Raw genomic sequence first — 17,425 nt, forward strand, 5'->3', positions numbered from 1 at the left:
GAGAGCAGAATAGTATAGGAAAAGAGACCCTGATTCCAGCTATGTGTCACTTACTGGGTTGCTTCCTGTAGTTCTTATAAAATCACTAGTTTATAAGCAGGAGATCACTAGAGGACTAGTAACCTGCTGCTAGGTAGTCCAGCCACGCCCCCCACTACCGATTGGCTGGTTTGTACCTATGCAGAGTGTACACAGGAAGCAGCCAATCAGTGGTGTGGGCGGGGTTATACAGAGCTCAACATTCAGAGAACTGATAGATCTGCAGCAGACAAAAGGGATTTTAATCAAAACTGCAGCAAACAGCACAGTAAGCAATATATCGCTGGAATCAGGGTCTCTGCCCCTACATCATGCTGCACTCAGATGGGGTAGCAAAAACTTGTTTCCCTTTAAAGGGGTATACCATCATATAGTGTGATCATATTGCTAGGACATGCCATAACAGTATAATCAGTGAAGTTCTCATCCTGAGAGGCTGCAGCATTGATTTAGAGTTATATATAACTATAAGGGCTCATTCAGACATCAGTGATTTTTTTTTATCAGCGTTTCTATGCCAAAACCAGAAGGGGAAAATACAGAGAAAAACTATAGTTGAAAGATTGACACCTGTTCTGTATTTTGGAGACACTTCTGATTTTGGTATAGAAATAATGATAAAAAAAACTGATGTATTTACTGATAAATAATGATACGGATAAAGCCTAATTATTTTCCTGGGCACTCTATCTACTACAAGGACATGAGTGAGATCGGGACAAGGCAAGTAATCCAAGAGGCTTCACAGTAAAAACACAACTTTTTCGCATCAACAATCTTTAGAAAATCCATGGCATCCCAAATTCTCCTGCTTCCTCACACTTTCAGAATAGGTGGATTCAACCAATGATGTTACTATTAGTTCAGCTGATTATCTGTCTCAGCAGAACTGATAGAAACATCATTGGATGAATCCACTGACACGGGACATGTGATGAAGCAGGAAGATTCAGGATGATGTGAATTCTGCCCTAAAGATCGTAGATGTGGAGAAGTTGTGTTTTATATGATTTATTGATAAGCAACCACTTTTAAGATGGGGAAAACATTTTACTTTTCATGAAGCTGTGTGAATATCTGGCACTTGATAAAATCTTTTGGTAACTAAGTAAACATTTTTTTAAATAATTATGCCTTTGCACAAGGATCTAAAAAGGTTGTCAGGGCACAACATATTGGTGATGTCACAATTCCACCGCTCAGTGTGTCTGAGATGGCCAGCAGTCCAATCTGGTACAGGGGTATGCTGAAGCTGTCAGTACTTTGATTGACAGCTCAGTGTCCAGTCTGGTGCAGGGGCATGCTGAGCTGTCGGTGCTTTGACTGACAGCTCGGCTGTCCAATCTCAGATTGGGAGGTGCTGGCTGTCTCCAGGTTTTCATTGTCCCAGGTGATTGCCATGCTACTTAGCTGGCTTGTTAGTCCCAGACCTCTGACAGACGTACATTCAGCTCTGTTTGGTTTGTCCTTCTGTTCCTTGTGTTCTACTTCTTGATCTTTCGTTGCCTGACCTTGTACCTCCGTTCTAACCATTCGCCTGTTTAACCCCTTTGCTCTGATCTGCTTTTTTTTCTGTTTTTTGACCTTGGACTGTTACCCGACTACGCCTTTGTCTCTTTCCTCTATTTATGACCTTGGACTCCTTGGCTATCCTGACTCACGGCTTGTCCATAAGAAGTGACTCAGTGTCACAGATGTCCTGGCCATAGCATCGATGTGGGTCCAACACCTGGCACCCTAACTGATCAGCTGATATTTGATCTGACGATCGCCTGGATGTAAACACTTGGAAGGGAGCAGGAAAGCACTTGCCCCTGATGAAGCCAGGTTCCCTGGCGAAACGCGTCAGGCATTCTTTTGGTTCTCTGCCCTCCTCACCACTCTGCTCTTGCTGCTTTGGCGTTATTTGCCTACATTAGATCTCTGCAGGCTCTACACTGGTTCAGGCACAGGTATCACACAGTACCCTTTATGTTCTTTCTATAGCGTTTGCTTTATTTATTAACATATTTCTTGCATTTAATTGTGTGTCTGTGCATTATCTTTTTCTTGTGTCCTGCAGGATTTGCAGCATGGATCTTTGCATTATTTCAGGAGTGTGTGAGGGGTGTCCTCAGCTATTATGTTAGGATATTGACCTTTAACTCTTACAGATTGTCTGAGTGGGGACTTTGGGCAGGACTCCTTTTAACCCTATTTGTTTTTTTTTTATGTTCTCTACAGCTTGTCTTGCACTTTTAATGGTTTCAAAATTGCTCAATGTGTTTTTGGTGTCACAATAAAGAATTTCTATATTTTTGCATTATTGGTCTGGTGATCCCTGTTTTGTACATGCTTCTGTTTTGTTGTTTTTGGCTATCATTTACCAGCATGTACGGGTGATCCTGTGCAGTGGTGCCCTCCAGCTCTTTCTATTCAGGAAAGCACAACCCCATTCGATGTTCAGCAGCTGATGTTGGGTAATACACATGTGTTGGACATCCACCGATCTCATAGTGATTACCTATTTTGTGGCTAGATCATTAATATGTCGCACTCAGAAAATCCCTTTAAGGGTTTGTCAAATTAATATCTACAGAATACAAAGTCTATATAGTTAGGGCCTGAGAACCCGACTGATTATGAGAACAGGAGTCCTGATTCCCTGTTCATCCTCCTAAAGATTGTCGAGAGAGACATACTTACACATATCTGCTGCCACTCTGGGGGAATTAGTAGAGTCATTAAACAGTATTGATAAATATACTGCACTGTGTGTATCAGGGACAGAATTATCACTGTAATATTCATAGCGGCTGCAATGGGGCTCGTGATCACAAGAGGGCAGGGTAATGTTGAAAAATAAATTCTAATACATAATTAATGTGTAAATAATTACATAAATAATAATACATAGCAGAGGTGAAACTAGAAAAGCCAGGTACCCATGGGAACCATCCCCCCTCATCACCTGCAGGTCTTCCTGCAGCACTCTGCATGCGCAGGTGCAATCAGATGGCGGCACTCTCCTGATGACAGCCATTCAAAAGTTTGCTATGGCGCCGTGGCTCCTCTAGTTACTCTCCTGGTGTTTATTTCATTCTTGGTAATTTGTTTACCTATTTATTATTCATTATCAGGGTGTGTGCACACGATGCGGATTCTGCTGCGGTTCCGCAGCAGTTTTTGCTGCGGTGTACAGTACCATTATTCCCTATAGGAATTAAAAACCGCAGTGCAGACGGTGCAGATTTTTCCACGCGGTTTTGAAACCGCAGAAAGAATTGACATGTCAATTCTTTCTGCGGATTCTGCTGCGGTTTGCCATCTCCTCCATTGAGGAGATGAAAAAACGCAGGGCAGAACCGCAGAGAAATCCGCAGGTAAAACCGCAGGTCTTTTGACCTGCAGATTTACCTGCGGATTTTACAAAATCCGCGTGGCCAAATCCGCACTGCAATCCGCAGCGTGTGCACGTACCCTTAGTCTTTATATTTAAATGCTATCCTGGAAGCTGCCAAATTAAAGGGACACAGCACCCTACCGCAACCTCTATACTGAGCGTGTCCCAGGTTTTATGTGCTTTCTATCTGCTGCAAAGGTTTTAAGTTAATGGACAGAAGAGTGATCATTGACTAATACAATCCACAGTAAGTCATGGACTTCTAAACTAGTTAATGGCAGAGAATATACATATAGAGTTTATTGCTGTAGAATCGAGCTGTCACATAATCTTCTACCTGACAATGACTCTGCTAACTCTGCCTCAGTCTACACAGCAAAACTGGAAGTAAACTGAATAAAGCAGGAAACGTCGTTCTACTGTGTATGTTCTATGGGCTGGTATGAAAATTAAAATACTTAAAACTTTTAAGGATGATTGCAAAAATAATTTATGATAAAAGCATGCTTTTCTTTATTTCATTAATGCATTATTACTTTCTTTCATTCTCTTTTTTCCTTCCTTCCTTTCTCTTTCTTCCTGATAATATACTATACTGTAAGCAGGCTTTTCTTTTTTAACTCTCTCTTGTTCTTACTTTTCTTCTCTTTTTATTTTTTCTGTTTCTTTCTCTTTCTATGTTAACTTTTCTATTTTTTATTTCTTTTTATCTTTTTTACTTTTGTCTTTTTCTTTCTTTCTCTCTTTTTCCGTCTTTTTTTACTTTCTTTCTCTTTCTGTATTTTTTCTCTCTCTTTTTTTTTCTTGTTCTTTTTTTCTCTGTTTTCTTTTTCTTACTCTTTCTTTCTTTTTAAACATTACTATTGAAAATCTTACCTCTACTAAAAATGTATTAACAGTACAGGTTAAATGGTCATTATCATCTTGTTATGCAATGGCCCGCATCAACAGACACATTAGACTAAAGTTGACCAATAGTCTAATGTGTATGGGAGCCTTCCAACTCCTCTCCAAAAGATGATGTTGAATTTCAGCAGCAAATTCATTTCCTGGACAAGAGCAGCTGCCACACTGGTCTGGCAGCAGCTCTCTCATAGAGAACACAGGAGCACTTAGCTGAGCATTCCTGAGTACGGGGACGACAGAGAGATAGATCTTAAAGACTCATAAGATAACAAGGAACAGGCATAATATTCATCCATTAGCTGGAAATGACTCCAGTGAGGATTCTGATTTATGGCCAGGAAATAAATATTTCCAGGAACAGAAAAGTTTTTACTAAATAAGTCATTTCTGTCCTTGATTAAGCCAAATAAAAACGCTGGACAAATTTATGTATTTTCTTATTCTCATTCGTTCCTATTATTTGATGTGGCATGAAATAAATAGATGCAGATTTTGACCAAATAAACCAATTTTCAGAAAAACATCAGAAGTAAATGATGAAGTAGTGGAAAATGAAATGAAAACCGCAGTCTGGTGTAAAGGTCAATGTCCCCATGATCCTGATGAAAACTGTACTCAGCCCTGACATTCTTTCTCTACATACGAGAAAAACGGACCAATCACTCTGATCAGAGAACGCCATTCGAGTGCTGTTATGTTATTATTTTTACGGATCTAGAGAGACTTTTGATCCTACCCCTCGACTCACAATCGGTCATTTTTTTTCCGCGGACCACTCGGTCATATACACATCCCCATAGAATATCACAGGTACGAGTGTACACGTATGACAAATTCGGTTGTGTGCATGAGCCTTAACTGTAACCCACTAGCAAATTTTAGCCACCCGTGTGATCTCACCGCTAGATATGACGATCAATAATGCAGCAATTTCAGATTACTGCTTCTTCGCAGTGGCAAAATGGAGAGTTAGACAAACACCTATCAGCCAACCATCTCCATTTCGAGACCTGAAGAAGGTATTTTCTTAGAATTTTGCTCCCAAAAATTAGTATATTTCTTGCATCAATGCCATTTTTGTAAAGTAACTTTCTTAGTTGTGAATGTGTCTAAAACAATACATTTTGTACACCATGTGATCCACAATTTGCTTATTAAATCTTGCTGATGATTTACTAAGAAAGTCCAAGGCCCCAATGAACCCATCTAGTTAGTTCCACTATTAAAACTGGTGTCTTTGAGCCCTTCTTGCACCAGGACAATTTACTAGTGCCGTGATTATTTGGACACCACTAAATGGATTTGGTCAGAGTAAATGTCTGAGCCAAATCAGCTATATGGGCCTCAAAGTCAGATACTAGGGTTTATCCAGTTAAGGACTCAGCCATTTTTTATTTTTTTTGCATTCTCATTTGTTTCCCATTTTTCCAAGATCAATAACTTGTTCATTTTCCATCTCCAGAGCCGTATGAGGACTTATTACTTGTGGGACGAGTTGTACTGTAATATTGATTGGCATCATTCACTTAACTATACAATATACTGAAATATGTACAAAAAAAATAGTAAAACGTGCCGTGAAATGAAGACAAAAAACATGCAATTCCTCCATTGCTTTTTTAGAGATGTTTTTATGTCGTTCCGTAGGCGGTAAAAATAACCTGACAATTTGATTCTTAAGATCCGTTCCATTACTGTAATCCCAAGCTTATAATTTATTTTTTTTTTACATTTTAGTAGTTAAAAAAATTCTGGACTTTGTAAAATAAAAATGTTGGTTTGTGTAGTCATTTTGAATTTTGCATCTGTGGAGCTATGTGGGTGTAATTTTTTTGTGCAGGGGAGCTGATGAAATTGAGGGGTGTATGTTTTTTTATTGTTTTTTTTAGTATTTCTTAAAAATATTTTTATGACATTGATTTAATTTTTAACCCCTAACTTTCCCCAAGGAATCTGAACTTGTAATTGTCTGATTGCTGCAGTAGATCCTGCAATACTCCAGTACAAAGTCAAAATAACGATCTCCAATGAAGACCAGGCTGTGGCTCTGCTTCATGTTTGTACAAAGATGGCAGCAACAAGGGTCTTCTGATGACCCCCAAATGGACAGGGTGACACATTGACACCCTGAGATTATGTCACAGGAGAACGTTGAGTGTCCAATCGGGTGTGCAACCGTTTAAATGATGCCTTCAGAGATTGACAGCAGAATCTAAATGGTTCAAAGGCAGTGATCTGAGATAGCTCCGGTTGCTGCTATTAGAGGCTGGTGCAGGTGGTATAGCACAGCCGCTACCCGAAGTATTGAGTGAGATCGGCTCCTAAACTTGGTCCATGTACGTGAATATTTACATCAGACCATATAAAAAGACACCAGGTAGGCAGTGGCTTGTTACAGATTTTGTTTTCTGCCCAGGAGTTTCTAGTTATGTCTTCTGCTTCTTCACAGATGTCTACAAGAAGTTGGTATGATAGGTTGGAGAACATTTTTTGCACATTGCACATTTCTAGGGACTATAACATATTGTAAAATTATACTCTGTACAATGAATAAAATTTATTTATTTTAACCCATTCTCTGTATTTCAGTCCTGTCATCGGGCACAGGACCGGCTCACCACGAACTGTAAAGCATCAGATACAGTAACGCATATCTGCTCTGCAGACTTTCCTTGTTTAGTACAAGTCTTCAGCTCTCTGGTTTATACTTCATACAACGTCAGAGAACACAAACATTATGTTCTTTTCCCACAAGGAGTGTAATTTATCCCAGGCTCCATTATCCAACCAGTGCCACTATGAACTGCATGTGAACTCCCAGAGGGTGACTGTTCTCCATTAGTCAATTTCAGTTTTTTGGGAAAAAAAAGTAATAATACGAAAAAAAAATAAATGGTAATTTGAGACTTACAGCTTTCAATATGCTGACAGCTTCCTTACTGAGCCACACAGGGTACAGGACATCATCGTGCAGGATGGATTCGAAGAGGTCATCTTCATTGTCAGCCTCGAAAGGTGGTTGACCCGCCATCATCTCATACATCAAGACGCCCAGTGCCCACCAGTCCACCGAGGGCCCATATTCTAATTCCTGTAATATCTAGAACAAGCATATTAACATGATAACTTTCAGATGAGATACTTAAACATCTCTACGTAAGTTCAGAAGTGGTGGTAAAGGCAATGCAAAAATGTTTGATGCAGAAGACCTCATGTGGTCTGCTCATACCAACATAGATAATGGATCCAGACCTTCAATCAAAATGCTGGACATTTTCTAACCATAACAAAACTTTTACAAAAATTTTTTAATATGTTGTGAATTGATGAGTATCCAATGATTGCTCATGAGAAGGGGTGGAAGGGTTCAGTTTATCAACAAACTTGAGCAGAATTTTTGACAGACCCAAATATTTTCTACACCTCAAAGATAAACATAAGCCTTCTGATTCTCCCTTAGTAGTTTTGATCAGTGGACTCCAACAGTGTTGTGATTAGTGACTGTAGCCGTGCCGGTACGCCTGGCTAACTGGGAACCGGGAGAAACAAAGTTCATTTTCTTACGGGTGCCACACTTTCAGTATGGTGGCTGGGTACCTTCCCAACACTATTAACCTGAATATTAACCCTATGTCTGCAAGTTAATACAATTATCCAACCTGATGGTTCCCTCCAATATATTAGGTCACAGTAATGGACTAATGCTCATATCACATACGTAGGTGCCTGCATGCACTATATGAACACACGTATTGGGACACCTACACATTACACCTACAAGAGCTTTTATGACCTCCCATTCCACATTCATTAATAACACAGAGTAGGCTACTTTGCAGCTAAAACAGCTTTTATTCTTCTGGGAAGGTTTTCGACAAGATTTTGGAGGTGTCTGAGGGAATTTTTGTCCGTTCATCCAGAAGAGCATTTGTGAGGTCAGACATTGATGTTAGAGGAGAGGACAAGCCCACAATCTCCATTCTAGTTCATCTCAAAGCTGCTCAATAAAGTTGAGATCAGGGCTCTGTACGGCGGTCATGCTCTTCTATACTATTTCCCACAACCATGTATTTATAGACCCTGTTTTGTGCACTGCGCAAAATCATGCAGAACAGAAAAAGGCCTTCCCCAAATTGTTCCCAGAAAGTTGAAAGATACCATTGTCCAAATTGTCTTGTGCTGAAACATTAAGTTTTACCTTCACTGGGAATTAACAGGTCAAGGCCAACCATGCATGCAGCTGCCCGACCATTGATACCCATGCCATGAAGCTCATAGTGGAGCACAGTTTTTGCGCTTATGTTAATATCAGAGGATGTGTTGACTCTACAGTTATAGAGTCAACCGGCCGTTGGTGACTTTTATGCCCTCTGCTCTTCAGCTATCATTTAATTCACCAGGGGAGAAGGGTGGATTTTATACACCAGGGGCAAGGGGCCGAATGTTATTCATTAGGTGTGAGGGGCTGGATGTTATACACCGGGGTGAGGGGCCAAATGTTTTACACCAGGGGGCGAGTGGCCGGATGTTATACACTGGGGATGAAATGCCGAATATTATGCACAGAGGGGCGAGTGACTGGATGTTATTCACTCGGGACAAGGAGCAGGATGCTATACACTTGGGACGAGGGGCAGGATGTTATGTACTGGGTGTGAGGGGCAGGATGTTATGTACTGGGTGTGAGGGGCCAGATGTTATACACTTGGGGTAAGGGGCAGGATGTTAAGTACAGGGTGTGAAGGACCAGATGTTATACACTTAGGGTGAGGGGCAGGATGTTATGTACTGGGTGTGAGGGGCCAGATGTTATACACTTGGGGCGAGGGGCAGGATGTTATGTACAGGGTGTGAAGGACCAGATGTTATACACCAGGCCTGAAAGACAGAATGTTATGCACTGGGGGGAGGGGCGAGTGGCTGGATGTTATTCACTGGGGACAAGGAGCAGGATGTTATACCCTTGGGGAGAAGGGGCAGATTTTAAACACTGTGGTGAAGGGCTGGATGTTATACACTAGGGGCGATTGGCTGGATGTTATTCACTGGGGACACGGGGCAGGATGTTATACACTGGGGGTGAGGGGTCAGAAGTTATACACCGGGGGCTGTTGTGAGTTCATTTTCCCCTTCACTACTGAGGCCTGAGGAACTCCCTCTTCTGGTGAAGAAAGGTAGTGAGCCTGATTGTCAAACACCTGGGGCTGATGATGATGACTGGCTGAGTGGAGTTAATGACTGGATATAAGGCTGCCAACGCCCTTCTGGCCTGCGGGTGATTTCTCTGTGGACTTCTAGGAAACCAGTCTGATTCCTGCTCATCTAAAGCTAAGATTTCTGCTTTGCCTTTTTGCATTAGTGTTTTGTTTTTCTTGCTTTTCTGGATTCTGCCATTCCCTGCTGGGGTGAGCTGAATCTCCTTATGCCTGTTGCTCTGTCTTCAGAATTTTCCTGAGTACTGACATAGCTTTTTTGAAGCCTAGCGTCTTCAGGGCCTTTTTTACTGTCAGTTTGTTGGCTCTTATTTTCATAGGGTTTTTCACGGATTGCAGACAGCAGCCTTCCTGTCCTTTCCTATCTAAGCTAGCGTGGGCCCCATCTTTGCTCAGTCTATCTTTCTGCCTGTGTTTTGTTCTTTCTTCTTGCTTCACCGTCATTATATGTGGGGGGCTGCCTTTTGCTTTGGGGTCTGCTCTGGGGCAGTTTAGATTTCCCTTTCTGTCTTTAGGCTATGTAGTCCTCCGGCTGTGATCGAGGGGCCTAGGGCATCGTAGGAGCCCCCCCCGGCTACTGCTAGTTGTGTTGATAGGTTCAGGGGTCTGCAATCCGACAGCTGCCAACTTCTCTGGTTTTCTGGACTTAGCTAGAATTTCTATTTTTGCCTCCTACGGTGACTCAATCATAACAGAATCACCCGCCATACCGCAGATTCTAGGGTACTCAATAGCAGGAAAGAATTGTATAAAAAAAAAAAAGTGTGTATATTTTTTCCTCTATATCTCTGAGGCCGTAGGGGGAATTTTTTTTCTCTCAATGGAGATAAAGCAATTGTCTGATCGTGTGGAGCAGCTCGCTGCGGAAGTGCGGGGAATTTCCGCCTACCTTGCTCATTCACATGCTGCTGAACCAAAGATTCCTACACCTGATGTATTTTTTGGGGATTGGTCTAAATTTTTGAATTTCAAAAATAATTGTAAATTATTTTTTGCCTTGAAGCCTAACTCGTCAGGGAGCTCCGCGCAGCAGGTTAAAATTGTCATCTCTTTGCTGCGTGGCAATCCCCAGGATTGGGCGTTTTCTTTGAAACCAGATGATCCTATTCGGACTAATGTGAACGCATTTTTTCAGGCCTTGGGGTTGTTGTATGACGAACCTAATGCCATTGATCAGGCTGAAAAGACCCTGCTGGCATTGAGCCAGGGTTGTGATTCTGCAGAATTGTACTGTCAAAAATTCCGAAAGTGGGCAGTACTTACTACCTGGAATGATAATGCCTTGGCTGCTCTCTTTCGGAAGGGGTTGTCAGAAGCCGTAAAAGATACTATGGTGGGATTTCCTGTTCCCTCTGGTCTTGACGATTCTATGTCTTTAGCCATTCAGGTTGATCGGCGTTTACGCGAACGCAGAGCTGCACGAGAGGTGTTGCCACCTGTTGAACAGATGTCTGAACCTATGCAATGTGATAGAGTTTTTTCCAGAGAGCAGCGTCAGGAGTTCAGAAGGCGTAATAAGTTGTGTTCTTTCTGTGGAGATGCCTCGCATATTATTTCTGTCTGTCCTAAACGCGAGAAACGCTTTGCACACACGTTTTCTGTTGGTGGTGTTCAACCTAAGTTTCTTCTGGCTATTACTCTGATCTGCTCCCTGTCCACATTTTCCGCCAAGGCTTTTGTGGATTCGGGAGCAGCTCTAAACCTAATGGACTTGGATTTTGCTAAACGTTGTGGATTTCCGATGACACCTCTGCAGATGCCTATCCCTTTGAGGGGGATTGATGCTACTCCTTTGGCTAAAAATAAACCTCAGTTTTGGACCCAGGTGGTAATGCGGGTCGCCCCAGACCATCAAGAAAATTGCAGGTTTTTGGTGTTACATAATCTGCATGATACTATTGTTCTGGGGTTTCCCTGGTTACAAATTCATAATCCAGCTTTGGATTGGAAATCTGTGTCTGCGGTGAGTTGGGGTTGTCGGTGTGCCTTTAGTGAGGCTCCGATGTTTTCCATCTCTCCTCAGTCGCATGATGTTCCTGATTATTTGGCGGACTTTTATGATGTATTTAGTGAGAATGAGTCTGCGTCTCTGCCTCCTCATAGGAGTTATGACTGTGCTATTGAACTGAGCCCGGGGTGTAAATTTCCCAAGGGTCGGCTCTTCAATTTATCTGTACCCGAGCACGAGGCTATGCGATCCTATATTAAGGAGGCGTTGGAGAAGGGTCATATTAGACCATCCTTGTCACCCTTAGGTGCCGGTTTTTTTTTTGTAGCCAAAAAGGATGGATCATTAAGACCTTGTATTGATTATCGTGCTCTCAACAAAATTACTGTTAAATATCAGTATCCGTTACCCCTGATTTCTGATCTATTCTCCAGAGTTAAAGGTGCTTGCTGGTTTACCAAGCTTGACCTCAGGGAGGCGTATAATCTTATTCGCATTAAGCATGGGGATGAATGGAAGACGGCGTTTAATACTCCGGAGGGACATTTTGAGTACCTGGTGATGCCTTTTGGGCTCACTAATGCCCCTTCTGTCTTCCAGTGCTTCATGAACGATATTTTCCGAGATTTTGTCGATAAATTTTTGATTATCTATCTGGATGATATTTTGATCTTCTCCAAGGATTGGGATTCTCATGTGGAACATATTCGGACTGTGTTCCGGATCTTGAGGGAGAATTCCCTGTATGTCAAAGGATCTAAATGCCTTTTTGGAGTACAGAGGATTTCTTTTTTGGGAATTATTTTGTCCCCGTCAACTATTGAAATGGACCCGGCCAAGGTACAGGCCATTTACGATTGGGTTCAGCCCACTTCTTTGAAGGCCCTCCAGAAGTTTTTGGGTTTTGCTAATTTTTATCGGAAATTTATAGCAACATTTTCTAGTATTGCCAAGCCATTGACTGATTTGACTAAGAAGGGTGCTGATGTGTTAAATTGGTCTCCGGAGGCTGTTTCTTCCTTTCAGGAGCTGAAGCGAAGATTCACCTCCGCCCCGGTTTTGCGGCAACCTGATGTCTCACTTCCGTTCCAGGTAGAGGTGGATGCTTCTGAGATTGGTGCAGGAGCTGTTTTGTCCCAAAAGGATCCTGTAACATCTAAAATGAATCCCTGTGCTTTCTTTTCCTGAAAGTTCTCGCCATCTGAACGTAACTATGATGTGGGGAATCGGGAACTGTTAGCCATGAAATGGGCATTTGAGGAGTGGAGACATTGGTTGGAGGGAGCTAAACATCAAGTCGTGGTCCTCACTGACCACAAGAATTTGATTTACCTAGAGTCGGCTAAGCGCTTGAACCCTAGACAGGCTAGGTGGGCCTTGTTTTTTACATGTTTTAATTTTGTGGTTTCTTTTCTTCCTGGAACTAAGAATGTCAAGGCTGACGCCCTCTCTAGGAGCTTCTTTGCTGATTCTCCTGTGGTGACCAAGCCTGCTACCATCTTAGGCGAAGGGGTAGTTCTTTCTGCCATCTCGTCCGATTTGAGACGTGCCCTGGAAGAGTTCCAGGAGGACAAACCTGAGCGTTGTCCCAGTGGAAAATTGTATGTTCCTGACCAGTGGAAGAATAGAGTGATGTCTGAAGTTCATTGCTCTGCTTTGGCTGGTCATCCAGGTATTTTTGGTACTAGAGATCTGGTGAGTCGGTCTTTTTGGTGGCCCTCCTTGTCTCGTGATGTCAGGAATTTTGTGCAGTCCTGTGGGACGTGCTCCCGGTCTACATCGTGTTCTCGCTCTAGTGGGTTGTTGATGCCTTTGCCTGTCCCCAAGAGGCCATGGACCCATATTTCAATGGATTTCATCTCTGATATGCCTGTCTCTCAAAGGATGACTGTTATTTGGGTGATTTGTGATAGGTTCTCTAAGATGGTTCATCTTGTACCACTCCCTAAGTTGCCGTCTTCCTCTGAATTGGTGCCCCTGTTTTTACAACAGGTGGTTCGCTTGCACGGGATTCCTGAGAACATTGTATCTGACAGAGGAGTCCAGTTTGTGTCTAGATTTTGGAGAACTTTCTGTTCCAAGCTGGGAATTCAGTTGTCCTTCTCCTCTGCTTTTCACCCTCAGACCAATGGGCAGACAGAGAGAACAAACCAGACCTTGGAGTCATATTTGAGATGTTTTATTTCTGCTGGTCAGGATGATTGGGATTCATTTTTGCCCTTGGCCGAATTTGCTTTAAATAATAGAGCTAGTTCTGCCACTTTGATGTCTCCTTTTTTTTGTAACTTTGGGTTTCATCCTCGATTTTCTTCAGGGCAGGTGGAGCCCTCTGCCTGCCCAGGGGTTGACACTGTGGTGGAGAGAATGCACCAGATCTGGGACCAAGTGGTGGATAAGTTATCTCTCTCCCAGGAAAAGGCCCAGCGGTTTTCCAACCGACATAGGACCATTGGTCCCCAATTTAAGGTTGGTGATATGTTGTGGTTATCATCAAAAATTATTGCTATGAAGGTGGCTTCTCCTAAGTTTAAGCCTAGATTTACTGGACCTTACAAGATTTTGGAGATTATTAATCCGGTCTCTTTTCGTTTGGCTCTTCCTGTCACATTTAAAATCCATAATGTGTTCCATAAATCTTTGTTGAAGAGGTTTGTTGAACCTGTTGTTCCGGGGGTTGCACCTCCAGACCCTGTATTGGTTGAAGGTAACATGGAATATGAGGTAGAGAAAGTACTGGATTCCCGTCTGGCTAGACGGAGACTCCAGTATTTGGTTAAGTGGAAGGGTTATGGTCAGGAGGATAATTCCTGGGTCTCTGCCTCTGATATTCATGCCAAAAGATTGGTGCGTGCCTTTCATCGGGCTCACCCTGATCGCCCTGGTGGCGTGGTTGAGGGTTCGGTGACCCCTCCTCAAGGGGGAGGTACTGTTGTGAGTTCATTTTCCCCTTCACTACTGAGGCCCGAGGAATTCCCTCTTCTGGTGAAGAAAGGTAGTGAGCCTGATTGTCAAACACCTGGGGCTGATGATGATGACTGGCTGAGTGGAGTTAATGACTGGATATAAGGCTGCCGACGCCCTTCTGGCCTGCGGGTGATTTCTCTGTGGACTTCTAGGAAACCAGTCTGATTCCTGCTCATCTAAAGCTAAGATTTCTGCTTTGCCTTTTTGCATTAGTGTTTTGTTTTTCTTGCTTTTCTGGATTCTGCCATTCCCTGCTGGGGTGAGCTGAATCTCCTTTTGCCTGTTGCTCTGTCTTCAGAATTTTCCTGAGTACTGACATAGCTTTTTTGAAGCCTAGCGTCTTCAGGGCCTTTTTTACTGTCAGTTTGTTGGCTCTTATTTTCATAGGGTTTTTCACGGATTGCAGACAGCAGCCTTCCTGTCCTTTCCTATCTAAGCTAGCGTGGGCCCCATCTTTGCTCAGTCTATCTTTCTGTCTGTGTTTTGTTCTTTCTTCTTGCTTCATCGTCATTATATGTGGGGGGCTGCCTTTTGCTTTGGAGTCTGCTCTGGGGCAGTATAGATTTCCCTTTCTGTCTTTAGGCTATGTAGTCCTCCGGCTGTGATCGAGGGGCCTAGGGCATCGTAGGAGCCCCCCACGGCTACTGCTAGTTGTGTTGATAGGTTCAGGGGTCTGCAATCTGATAGCTGCCAACTTCTTTGGTTTTCTGGACTTAGCTAGCATTTCTATTTTTGCCTCCTACGGTGACTCAATCATAACAGGGGGCCAGATGTTATTCACTTGGGGCCAGGGGCAGGATGTTATACACTAGTCTTGAGGGGCCAGATGTTATACACTGGGGGGTGAAGGGTTGAAAGTTATGCACCGGGGGGGGGGTGCGAGTGGCTGGATGTTATTTACTGGGGGATGAGATGATATACATCGGGGGTTGAAGGAAAAGCCTGAATTGAATGATTAAGATGTGTATCCCAATACTTTTCTACATATATTGTAGGAGGTATACATCAGGAGAAGCACTCAATGTATACTTACGACAGAAGGCTGCTACACAGGCATACAGTGAGATAGGAGGCTTATAGGATTCCCATTAGAAATAAAGCATATGTTTTTTTCATTATTTTACACCTTTGCATAGAGCAGCATATTCCACTACATTATTCTATACCATAAAGAAAAGATACACCAATGTCTATAAGCTGGCTGCTGGATGATGGTCAAAAGGACACAGTTTTGGCCTCTGACAGGTGATTGGAACCCTAAGGAAAAGTGCGCGGTAGTATGTATACGACATCGACTCTAGATTTAATGTGCTAAGACAATCACCAAGATGATGCACTAGTGAGCACTGAGCCGTCCAACAACTTGCAAATACATCAAGGAGCCACGGGACGTGTTACAGTTTCAAGCAATGCTCCGGGGAGGAATACCTGTGTAATACTGATGGAACCACTAGGCTATATTTAAAATTCCAGAAGAAAAACGAGGATGCACGCCTTTATGAATAGCCTTTGTTAATTCTCTCGTTTTCATGTGATCACTACCTACCTCGGGAGCGATGTAGTCTGGCGTACCGCAGAAGGTCGTTGTAGTTACGCCATTCAGAATTCCCTCTTTGCACATCCCAAAGTCCGCCAGTTTACAGTGTCCTTCTGCATCCAGAAGTATATTGTCCAGTTTAAGATCCCTGGAAAAGGAATATTAATAATGTTTTACATTCAGCTATGAAATACTCACACATACATCTAGTAGGCTTTTAGTTTTTTAAGTGTATAATACATAGTTTAGTGTAATTAAGGAAGGAACCATTGTCTGACCTCAATTGGCTGATTGTATTTCCTATAAAATAACAATTCTGGATCATGGGTTGTTGTGTTTTTTAGAATTTTGTTTTGTAACATTCCCCTGCTATATGCAGATATTACATTTCCCTCTTTCATAATTTTACCTGTTTCTATATAATAATAAGCTAGGTAGTTTCTTAGGTGACTGATGCATTTGTCTGTACATAGTGAATCAAATGTATTGGGAAACTACTGCTGATGTTGGGGGATAAGTGACTTACTCCTGCGCAGGGGCCCACCGGGAGATTGACCTGTTCTCCGGTGGGCCGGTCCGAGCCTGTGTCTTGCAGCCCCATCATCAGGGGTGAGTTACATGTCATGAAATAAAAACTTTTATGTGACACAGTAAATGCCGTAACCCCATGTCGTCTTCCGTACACATGACCGGAGGCTTTAACATTAGCTATGTCTGAGGACTTCAGGGTCCTATTTCTTGGCAAATCGGAAGCTGGTTAATGATTTGACCTTTTGTGCCCGAGTAAATGCAGAAATGATGAGACAGAACACATTGGCTTTTTTGTGTGATCGTCTCAAAGCCGGGTCTTTAGCAGAGCACAGTCCTACAGTATCAGCCAGTGCCGAGGAGCCAGTGAAAGGGACACCTGCCGCCATAGTTCATTTCCCACTACGAAACTTGTCGATGTGCCTAATTACACAAACTCCAGACCCAAATGCCTCCGTATCAGACATTTCTCATATCCTGTATCCAGATTTAAAAAAATACAGCAAAATTGAGCTTCACATAACGATTTCTGGGAATGTTGACTACAAAAAAACTGTACATCAACCATTTCTGCACCCCAAGGGGTTGTCACCCAGCATTTCTAAGGTCACATCTCCTAGTTATACAGGGATGTAGGGTTTGTATGACAAATACTGATCAAATACTGAACGTGTGAGCGTGGCCTAATACTGCTCTTTGTCATTTGTCACCCAAACTTCCCAAAAACAGGTATAACTGTGAAGAAGTTGAATAGACTTTTGAAAAACATTGTAAGAGGCAATGATCTTTTGGCTATGTGCACACAAGTGTTTTATTTTAAAATTTTGAGAAGATCCCAAAAAAGGCCTGAAAAAAATGCTTAAAAATACTTGAAAAGCTCTATTTCTATTGTAAATTCACTTTGCTCA

General features: G+C 42.5%; 1 protein-coding gene across 3 annotated transcripts in view; it reads right to left on the bottom strand.

The window, feature by feature from the left end:
* The window catches only part of PRKCE (protein kinase C epsilon), a 483,682-nt gene that overhangs the window by 27,018 nt on the left and 439,239 nt on the right, over nucleotides 1–17,425 (bottom strand). For all 3 annotated transcript variants that reach the window (XM_073553989.1, XM_073553990.1, XM_073553991.1), the window contains 2 exons: nucleotides 15,999–16,137; nucleotides 7,239–7,427 (listed from right to left, as the gene is read on the bottom strand). In XM_073553989.1, coding sequence (XP_073410090.1) covers nucleotides 7,239–7,427; nucleotides 15,999–16,137 — 328 coding nt within the window. The remainder of the gene's footprint in view (nucleotides 1–7,238; nucleotides 7,428–15,998; nucleotides 16,138–17,425) is intronic.

Source organism: Dendrobates tinctorius, unplaced genomic scaffold (genome assembly GCF_039654945.1).
Source record: "Dendrobates tinctorius isolate UK_male_01 unplaced genomic scaffold, ASM3965494v1 ptg000205l, whole genome shotgun sequence".
Taxonomy (NCBI): domain Eukaryota; kingdom Metazoa; phylum Chordata; class Amphibia; order Anura; family Dendrobatidae; genus Dendrobates; species Dendrobates tinctorius.